Source organism: Penaeus japonicus, unplaced genomic scaffold, assembly GCF_977035675.1.
Source record: "Penaeus japonicus unplaced genomic scaffold, GWHDUDI00000001_assembly GWHDUDI00000035, whole genome shotgun sequence".
In the NCBI taxonomy this organism is placed as follows: domain Eukaryota; kingdom Metazoa; phylum Arthropoda; class Malacostraca; order Decapoda; family Penaeidae; genus Penaeus; species Penaeus japonicus.
Window position 1 is genome coordinate 827990 of NW_028234437.1, and position 11228 is coordinate 839217.

General features: G+C 46.0%; 1 protein-coding gene across 1 annotated transcript; it reads left to right on the plus strand.

The window, feature by feature from the left end:
- Window positions 1–6866: 6866 nt before the first annotated feature.
- LOC147467463 (uncharacterized) lies at window positions 6867–10306 on the plus strand. The gene is made up of 4 exons (XM_086531335.1): window positions 6867–7427; window positions 8263–8355; window positions 9552–9633; window positions 9910–10306. Exons 2-4 carry the CDS (start codon window positions 8294–8296, stop codon window positions 10210–10212), a joined length of 447 nt encoding a protein of 148 aa, XP_086387461.1. The 5' UTR covers window positions 6867–7427; window positions 8263–8293; the 3' UTR covers window positions 10213–10306.
- Window positions 10307–11228: the final 922 nt, after the last annotated feature.

Below are 11228 nucleotides of genomic sequence, written 5' to 3' on the forward strand. Positions count from 1 at the left end.
TCCCTTCTTGCACTGCATTGTATGGCCATCGTCACAGGAATCCCTTCTTGCACTGCATTGTATGGCCATCGTCACAGGAATCCCTTCTTGCACTGCATTGTATGGCCATCGTCACAGGAATCCCTTCTTGCACTGCATTGTATGGCCATCGTCACAGGAATCCCTTCTTGCACTGCATTGTATGGCCATCGTCACAGGAATCCCTTCTTGCACTGCATTGTATGGCCATCGTCACAGGAATCCCTTCTTGCACTGCATTGTAGTGCCATCGTCACAGGAATCCCCTCTTGCACTGCATTGTATGGCCATCGTCACAGGAATCCCTTCTTGCACTGCATTGTATGGCCATCGTCACAGGAATCCCTTCTTGCACTGCATTGTATGGCCATCGTCACAGGAATCCCTTCTTGCACTGCATTGTATGGCCATCGTCACAGGAATCCCTTCTTGCACTGCATTGTATGGCCATCGTCACAGGAATCCCTTCTTGCACTGCATTGTATGGCCATCGTCCCAGGAATCCCTTCTTGCACTGCATTGTATGGCCATCGTCTCAGGGCTCCCTTCTTGCACTGCATTGTATGGCCATCGTCACAGGAATCCCTTCTTGCACTGCATTGTATGGCCATCGTCACAGGAATCCCTTCTTGCACTGCATTGTATGGCCATCGTCACAGGAATCCCTTCTTGCACTGCATTGTATGGCCATCGTCACAGGAATCCCTTCTTGCACTGCATTGTATGGCCATCGTCACAGGAATCCCTTCTTGCACTGCATTGTATGGCCATCGTCACAGGAATCCCTTCTTGCACTGCATTGTATGGCCATCGTCACAGGAATCCCTTCTTGCACTGCATTGTATGGCCATCGTCACAGGAATCCCTTCTTGCACTGCATTGTATGGCCATCGTCACAGGAATCCCTTCTTGCACTGCATTGTATGGCCATCGTCACAGGAATCCCTTCTTGCACTGCATTGTATGGCCATCGTCACAGGAATCCCTTCTTGCACTGCATTGTATGGCCATCGTCACAGGAATCCCTTCTTGCACTGCATTGTATGGCCATCGTCACAGGAATCCCTTCTTGCACTGCATTGTATGGCCATCGTCACAGGAATCCCTTCTTGCACTGCATTGTATGGCCATCGTCACAGGAATCCCTTCTTGCACTGCATTGTATGGCCATCGTCACAGGAATCCCTTCTTGCACTGCATTGTATGGCCATCGTCACAGGAATCCCTTCTTGCACTGCATTGTATGGCCATCGTCACAGGAATCCCTTCTTGCACTGCATTGTATGGCCATCGTCACAGGAATCCCTTCTTGCACTGCATTGTATGGCCATCGTCACAGGAATCCCTTCTTGCACTGCATTGTATGGCCATCGTCACAGGAATCCCTTCTTGCACTGCATTGTATGGCCATCGTCACAGGAATCCCTTCTTGCACTGCATTGTATGGCCATCGTCACAGGAATCCCTTCTTGCACTGCATTGTATGGCCATCGTCACAGGAATCCCTTCTTGCACTGCATTGTATGGCCATCGTCACAGGAATCCCTTCTTGCACTGCATTGTATGGCCATCGTCACAGGAATCCCTTCTTGCACTGCATTGTATGGCCATCGTCACAGGAATCCCTTCTTGCACTGCATTGTATGGCCATCGTCACAGGAATCCCTTCTTGCACTGCATTGTATGGCCCTCGTCACATGACTCCCTTCTTTCACTGCATTGTATGGCCATCGTCACAGGAATCCCTTCTTGCACTGCATTGTATGGCCGTCGTCACAGGAATCCCTTCTTGCACTGCATTGTATGGCCATCGTCACAGGAATCCCTTCTTGCACTGCATTCTATGGCCATCGTCACAGGAATCCCTTCTTGCACTGCATTGTATGGCCATCGTCACAGGAATCCCTTCTTGCACTGCATTGTATGGCCATCGTCACAGGAATCCCTTCTTGCACTGCATTGTATGGCCATCGTCACAGGAATCCCTTCTTGCACTGCATTGTATGGCCATCGTCACAGGAATCCCTTCTTGCACTGCATTGTATGGCCATCGTCACAGGAATCCCTTCTTGCACTGCATTGTATGGCCATCGTCACAGGAATCCCTTCTTGCACTGCATTGTATGGCCATCGTCACAGGAATCCCTTCTTGCACTGCATTGTATGGCCATCGTCACAGGAATCCCTTCTTGCACTGCATTGTATGGCCATCGTCACAGGAATCCCTTCTTGCACTGCATTGTATGGCCATCGTCACAGGAATCCCTTCTTGCACTGCATTGTATGGCCATCGTCACAGGAATCCCTTCTTGCACTGCATTGTATGGCCATCGTCACAGGAATCCCTTCTTGCACTGCATTGTATGGCCATCGTCACAGGAATCCCTTCTTGCACTGCATTGTATGGCCATCGTCACAGGAATCCCTTCTTGCACTGCATTGTATGGCCATCGTCACAGGAATCCCTTCTTGCACTGCATTGTATGGCCATCGTCACAGGAATCCCTTCTTGCACTGCATTGTATGGCCATCGTCACAGGAATCCCTTCTTGCACTGCATTGTATGGCCATCGTCACAGGAATCCCTTCTTGCACTGCATTGTATTGCCATCGTCACAGGAATCCCTTCTCGCACTGCATTGTATGGCCATCGCCACAGGAATCCCTTCTTGCACTGCATTGTATGGCCATCGTCACAGGAATCCCTTCTTGCACTGCATTGTATGGCCATCGTCACAGGAATCCCTTCTTGCACTGCATTGTATGGCCATCGTCACAGGAATCCCTTCTTGCACTGCATTGTATGGCCATCGTCACAGGAATCCCTTCTTGCACTGCATTGTATGGCCATCGTCACAGGAATCCCTTCTTGCACTGCATTGTATGGCCATCGTCACAGGAATCCCTTCTTGCACTGCATTGTATGGCCATCGTCACAGGAATCCCTTCTTGCACTGCATTGTATGGCCATCGTCACAGGAATCCCTTCTTGCACTGCATTGTATGGCCATCGTCACAGGAATCCCTTCTTGCACTGCATTGTATGGCCATCGTCACAGGAATCCCTTCTTGCACTGCATTGTATGGCCATCGTCACAGGAATCCCTTCTTGCACTGCATTGTATGGCCATCGTCACAGGAATCCCTTCTTGCACTGCATTGTATGGCCATCGTCACAGGAATCCCTTCTTGCACTGCATTGTATGGCCATCGTCACAGGAATCCCTTCTTGCACTGCATTGTATGGCCATCGTCACAGGAATCCCTTCTTGCACTGCATTGTATGGCCATCGTCACAGGAATAGCCACACAAGAAGTGCCTCAGTAAACGTTATCGTTTGCTGACGTAATTCTCAGACGGATCCTCGCCCCTCCTTCCCGCTGCTACAACACAGGGAGAGGGAGAGGGAGAGAGAGAGAGAGAGAGAGGGAGAGGAAGAGGAAGAGGAAGAGGAAGAGGAAGAGGAAGAGGAAGAGGAAGAGGAAGAGGAAGAGGAAGAGGAAGAGGGAGAGGGAGAGAGAGAGAGAGAGAGAGAGAGAGAGAGAGAGAGAGAGAGAGAGAGAGAGAGAGAGAGAGAGAGAGAGAGAGAGAGAGAGAGAGAGAGAGAGAGAGAGAGGGGAAAAGAGGAAGAGGAAGAGGAAGGGGGAGATGGAGAGGGAGGGGGGAGACGCTTGAGACACGCGGTGCCCCGGGGGAAGTGGGCACCCCGCCCCTTGCGTCATGCAGATACAGCTTTCATGCAGATCCGGGCCCCCAGCGACTGTTGTGACGCCAGCCTCTTGCCCGAAATCCCAAAGGGAGTTTTCAGCTGAATGATTTTGAAAAACCGGGGGGGCCCTCTATGGCCGCTTCCTATCGCGTCTACAGAGATTTTAAATTGCATGGTGACATAATTATTATTGCTGTGAGGCCCCTGTGGGATCCTGAAAAAAGCTCAAGAAACCCGATTCGCATCATCCCACGTTGCGGGAAAAAGGAGAGACATATAGGGAAGTGATCGGGGTGTCGGTTGGCAGGGGAAATCAGCGCAGCTTTTTTTTCCCTTGGAAATGTTTTCTAATAGGTCCCAAATCGGGGAAAATGTGTAACCCGAAAAAGATTGGGCTTCGGAAAAACCCATTAGTCAAATATATGTCCACTTAAAAATGGAGTCACTTAGTTACTGTGTTATTGTTTGTGATTCGTAATGTTACCTTTTGAGCACCAGAGTTTTTTGTGTTATTTTCCCCCTTCATGTTTTTTGTTATTATTGATAGTTAGTTGCACATGTAAACCAAGACAGGATCACGGGGACTGTGTATTTAAAAAAACCGTTTTTTATTTTGGCGGCGTGGTGCAAAAAACTGTGCAGCATCCTGGGTGACCTGTTGGCTTGGTGTCACATGTTTTGACCCGTCAGTGTCCAGCGTGCATATTTTCATTATGGATGTTGGTTGTTGCGGCTTTATGTTCCACGGCTGCAGCCACCACGTTGCCCCCTCAGCCCCCCCCGCCCCCCCCGCCCCCCGCGCCCAACCCCCCCCACCCCCCCCCCCCCCAGTGCCTGTGCGGGGGCGGGGCGGGGGGGGCCAAAGGGGGGGGGGGGGCCCCCCCCCCGGGGCCCCCCGGGGGGGGGGCGGGGGGGCGGCCCGGGGGTCCCGGGGGGATGCCCCCCCGCGGGGGGGGGTTGGGGGAAAAGAGGGTCAAAAGTCCCCTTTTCCCAAAGGGGGAAAAAAAAAAAAGGAGGGCACCAAAATGGAAGGGGGGTTTCCCCAAAATTTTAAAAAAATTGGGTTTTTTTTTGAAGTACTGCGTTGGGAAAACACGCCCGAGATGGAGTTCAGATTTTGTCTGGTCCGCCAGCCCTGCCCGCTGTTGCCTACCCGGGCATGTCCTCGAGAAGAATGGTTCCTGCACGCCAAGGGATGCAGGGAGTTCAGTCCCCCTGTGTACCTGCGGGCCATGGTGAGCCTCGGGATTTTCGCGACGCCAAAGCCGTTATGCCCTCGAAGATGTGAGATGTGAGGGGCCCCGCGTCCCCTAGAAGTGGAAACTGTCTGCTGGTAACGTTTTCTTTTCTACTTTTCCGACAAAGCAGCGCTTTATGGCTTCCACCTTCGGGTATGCCAGTGCGCCAGATGTGGGCTACCTCATATGCGTTTGGCTTGCCCGGTGGTGGTTTACTGACCCAAGAGAAGTATGTGGCTAAAGTGTGTTACACGGGGCCTAGCCAAAGTGCACCGCCATACCTGCAACAACGCCACTTGCGTCGGGAAAGTGTTGCCCTTCTGCCCACTTTTCGGCTCGCGGCTTGTTTCAGGCGGGTCAGCAGGGAAATTTGGCATAAGCGTCCACTTCAAAAAAAGCATGACTCCACAGCGGGTTTTAAGTGACGACCTTTGTGGTAAGGGTAACCCGCTTGCAAGCCGTCTACGAACTAAAGCCAGAAAATACAAAAAAGAAAGCACTTCCTCTTGGCGAAGGGGACCCTTCACCGCCCGCGCAGAAACGTATCATCAAAAATTTTCCTCGACCTCAGCTGCTAAATGGGTGGAACTGATAACCATAGGTGTTCGCCGACTCCAGAGAAAGAATGCGATGGAACAAATTTTCTCAGTTGTGCTTCTGTGCTATTTGGGTTTTTTGCCATTTGGGGTCGTGTACTCACCCGTCGCGAGCTGCGGGACAGGACCAAGGCCCCGCTGCTATCTCCATGGTGGCTGCCTGCTGGCCCTTAGTCAGCTTGTGGTCAACGGGAGACGTGCTTCTGACGGGGGTGCCTCACAAGGGTAAGTCGGGTCGTGGGGTCTATATACCTTTCCCGGGGCTAATCTTCTTCCCCCTTCACAGCTCCTTCTTGCTTGCCCCCCCCTATTTTCCGTCCCCCCCTCCCCCTCCCCCTCCGGGATAAAAGGTTCAGGGGTGTTTCCTCAGGTTTTAGGGAAACTCTTATTTTGTCACGCTAATCAAAATACAACTATTCTGAATTATCGCTTAAAATAGGTTCCACCACACACACACGCACACGCACACCACACACAAAAACCCCCCAAAACCACACACACAAACGGCACACCACGGGGCGCCACACACCCCCCGCCCCCCCACACACACACCCTCACACCCCTACACACACACACACACACACTCACACACACACTCACACACACACAAACTCACGAAGTAACCGTTAATGAAAAAAAATCCCTTTTCTTTCTCTTTTAGGTTTGATGGAACGTGAGCTACTTAGCACTTTCTTTTGGTTGAATCTAGTCATGTGCTTTGACTTGTGGTCGACCGCTAGTTGAGTTCATTAATTTATTGAATTACCGATTAAGTGTGCATTTAAACCCCCCCCACCTCACACATTTGCGAACAGTAGTTTTTTTTTTTAGTTACTTTTATCTCTATTGTTACTGTCAGTATCCGATATCATTGATATTTTTTTTGTCATATGCCAACTTTTTTTTGTTTTGGTTCTGTGCATTTTGTTTACATGATTATAATGAATATGAAGCGAACGAAACATTCCGTTTCTTTTTAAAACACCGCATTCTGCAATCTATACTTTTTCATCCGAAACTTGAGTCAGTCTCCTACTACGATTCGTCCGAAGCAGAAGTACCAGAGTGGTAAAGGTGTTCGTGTTCTCACGCAGCATCTACGGCGCCTGGGGTTGTCCCCTCTGGCCCTGATCGGGTCTCATCATCGGCCATTAATCTTTGGGACCTCCTGAAGCTTGCCAAATGTCCAGATTCATTAGGAGCACCAACTTCACTTCACCATTGTCGTCTGTTGGTTTTAAGTGTGAGGCGCTTTGGCCTCCCTCCTTGAAATAGTTTTTTTTGTTTTCTTCTCCTCATTCATTTGTGTGTGTGAGTGTGTGTGTGCTGTGTGCTTGTGTGTGTGTGTGTGTGTTGTAGTGTGATGTGTGTGTGTGTGTGTGTGTGTGTATGTGTCGTATGGGTGTGTGTTTGTGTGTGTGTGTGTGTTCCGTATAGAGATTTTTTCTCTGCTGTGTGTGTGGTGGTTTTGAAATGTTGCGATCACTACTCCGATGTCTGCATTTCGAAATTTGCAGATCAGGTATCGCTTAAATCTGTTGTTGAAGAAGTAGGCATTATATGAATACTTACACAGTTGATATCACGCCTCCCCCCCCCCCCCCCCCCAAGTTTTTTGTTTTTTTTTTCCTCGAATCTTCCTCAAAAATGTTTCATTACTCTGACGCAAATTAATCGTTTTCCAGGTGATGTTGAGTTTTGGACGTATTAATCTGGGATTATTCTGGTGGCTCCTTGGTAGTCAACCTGTTTTTCCTCACTACACGTAACATAACTCTGGCAAGGAAGAGTTGAAAACAACGCAACACGCTCTTTTGACAACAATGAAAGACGGGCCAGCAATTGCACCAGAAGAACAAAGAACAGTAAGTTATCATTCGTCCACATATACACACATACATATATATACACATATGTATATACATATGTTAATAAACATTTACATACAAACATGCTTACATGCATGAATACCTATACATATACATATACATATACATATAAATATAAATATAAATATACATATACATATACATATACATATTCATATTCATATACACATACACATACATATGCATATATGTATACATGCATTCATGCATATATAGGTGCATAAATCCACATATCCATAAATGTACATTATGTACATGTGTGTGTAATTTATAAATACACACACACACACACACACACACGTACACACACACACACACACACACACACACACACACACACACACACACACACACACGCACGCGCACGCGCACGCGCACGCACACGCACACACGCTACACAGCACACACACACACACACACACTCACTCTCTCACACACACACACACACACGCACATACACACCACTACAAGCAACACACACCACACACGTACACACTCACACACACACAAGACACGACACAAACACACACACACCACAACACACACACACACACATCACACACACACACAGCTGACACACCACACAAAATCACAACACACACTCTCACACAGATATATACAATATATCTTATATATAACTATATATATATATATATTTATATATATATTACACACACACATATATATATATATATATATATATATATATATATATATATATACATATATACATACATACATACATACATCTGCTTCCATATCATTAGAAAGTTATCACATTATTAATAACATTTCCTTCTCTTCTGCCCAGAGTGTGGCTGTTTGTGCGCCTCTTCATTGTGATGGGTGTGGTGTGGGTGACTGAGATATTGTCCTCACTGCATAGAGGATCTTGCAGCTATTGGTAAGTAACTTGCAATACATGTTGACAGATTTTCACCTCATGCAATAAACATCACAAACTGTTTTGGATTTCCTATTCTGCAATATAGACTTGCACTTTAGCCACCAGGAGAATGGAGCATTGTACTATAGCGTTAGCCATGAAATTTTATGGAATTTTACATTAAAAAAATACAAAAATCTGCCATTAAATGGCCAGGGAGAACCATTGGAATGGATACTGCTGGAAGGAATGGCACTGGAAGGGCTAAGTTGGTGCCATTGGAAGTGCTTAAAGGGCACCGTTGAAAAAGTCAAGGAGATATTATTGGAAAGTCCGAGTGGATATCACTTGAAATTCTGAGTGGGGGTACCACTGGGAGGACTGAGGAGGTACCATTAGAAAGGTCAGTGGGACACCATTGGAAAGGCCAAGGGGTTACCACTGGGAGGACTGAGGAGGTACCATTAGAAAGGTCAGTGGGACACCATTGGAAAGGCCAAGGGGGTACCACTGAAATGGCCAAGGGGTACCATTGGAAGGGCCAAGGGTAACATTAGAAAGGTCAGTGGTTCAAAACATTGGAATGGCCAAAGTGGGAAACCACTGAATGGCCGAAGGTGGTAACACTGGAAAGACTGAAACTTTAGAGCAGAGGAAAGCCACAACTACTGGAAATGTTAAGCAAGTACCACAGGAGAACTTGTGGATGTTCTGTTAGAAAGGTGAACAAGGCTCCACAGTGAAGGCAGAGCCACAATATTTTGAATTTGTAACCATGTGCGTCTTCCTTGATAGCTAAATTTAGGGATGTTAGTATTGCATTCAGCTCTGAAATGAGAAACAACCAACGTGATTATTATTTTTTATCATTACTATTGTGATTATTGTTGATATTATTATTGATATTATTAATGTAGTTGATAAAAATAATGTCATTATTATTATTAGTAGTAGTAGTAGTATTAGTAGTAGTAGTAGCATCATTATCATTATAATTGTTATTACAATAATAATAATTATTATTTTTATTATCATTACTATTATTATCATTGTTATTGTCCTTCTTATTATTATTTTTATCAATCTTATTAATTTTATTACCATTCCATGATAGTTTATCTTATTTCACCATCATCTAATTGTGAATCTCTCCAGTTTCCTGAAATCCTGAACATCTGATCTCCATAGCCTACAAATCGTGATTGCTTTTTCAGGGTTCTTACGGATATATTGAACAGTCTGCAAGGTGTCTTCATTTTTGGCGTTGCCGTCTGCAATAAGGACAACATCAAAAAGGTTAGTAAAGCACTCCATAAAAAACCCGTGGCAAATTAGTTATGTAATTTCAGTGAATGACTTTAGGGGAAAAGATCATTTAAATATTGAGTAAATGAAAAGGGAACAAAATATGATATTGCTAATGACCCAAAATCTGTAATTTTTCCCATTGAAAGTAACAAAATTTTATGATTGTGGAGCATGCATTCATTTACACAATATCAGTTTATGTTATTTCCCAAAAAATGACTAGAACTGTAATAATTTTTTTCTTCCACATCAACTATTCTGCAGATAAAGCATTCCTGGCGAACAAGATACACGACAGTAAGGAGCAAAGTGAGCACTCTCAGGGGTCCCCGTCAGTCAGACAAGACAAGCCAAGCCAAGCGCATCACGGACCTCAGTGTGGCAGCCTCCGAGGCCTCCAGGAAGACGTCTGTGACCTCACTCCCACGCAAGATTTCCACAGCTTCCAACAATTGGAATAACAGACTAACAGACCAAAGTCTCAACTCGGAGGCAACCACAGCACCTCGGAAGATATCAACTGCCTCCAACCTAGAGATGATACCCATGAGTTCTATGGAAGAATAGAACATCTTTCCTGCTTCATGCTTCTATATACATAATTTACACACCCTGAGGATGCCTTTTTAAGTAGGTGAAGTCATATGGTATCCACTTTTTCAGTTTGTTATTTTACAAAAAAATGACTAGGAACTGTAATATTTTGGTCTTCAAATCAAAACGATTATGCAGATAAGCATACCTGGCGAACAATATACACGACAGTAGGAGGCACACGGGCGAGCACTCTCAGTGGTCCCCGTAAGTCAGACAAAGACAGCCAGCCAAGCGCATCACGGACCTCAGTGTGGGAAGCCTCCGAGGCCTCCAGGAAGAACGTCTGTGGACCTCACTCCCATGCAAGATTTAAAAGCTTGCAAACAATTGGAATAACAGAATATCAGACAAAGTCTATACTCGGAGGCAACACAGCACCTCGGAACGATATCATCTGCCTCCCAACTGAGATGATCAGCCCATGGAGTCTGTGGAGAATGAACATCTTTCCTGCTGCATGCTTTTTTATATACATAATTTACACACCCTGAGGATGCCTTTTTAAGTAGGTGACGTCATACGGCGTCGTTTATTTAACTGATTTAGGCCTATGCATTTAAGAGCCCCAGCATTGTAACATGCAAGGCTGAAATGCCCCCGTTGTGACTGGGTTAATAGACACCTATGTTTATGTATCAAATTTGCTGATTGATACCGAGTAACTTTATGTTCAACGTTTTGTAAATCTTGCTATTGATTAAAGCTCTTTGTTTTCTGATAGAATTGTAGGAATATATTCTGTATATTTCCATTGATTTCCTATGCATTGTATCAGGCACTCAGAGTATTGCCATTTATACAATTTGTACATTTCTTTTTTAATGTTACTCTTGTAGTGAATTGAGATTTTGCATTATGGTGCAAATACGTAGTTCCTTCTGTATCTCTGAAGAGATGGCGTGACCATACATGCATAAAATGGACAGTTATGGCTAAAAATGTAAGTGACGCAATGTGTGCATCAAGGAATACAATGTAACAGTAAT

Bases quoted from the DNA above. Each gene is read 5' to 3' on its own strand.
- LOC147467463 (XM_086531335.1), top strand. From the start codon at position 8,294: ATGGGTGTGGTGTGGGTGACTGAGATATTGTCCTCACTGCATAGAGGA. The intron at 8,356-9,551 runs GTAAGTAACTTG...TTGCTTTTTCAG, and splicing joins AGAGGATCTTGCAGCTATTG to GGTTCTTACGGATATATTGA. The intron at 9,634-9,909 runs GTTAGTAAAGCA...ACTATTCTGCAG, and splicing joins ATAAGGACAACATCAAAAAG to ATAAAGCATTCCTGGCGAAC.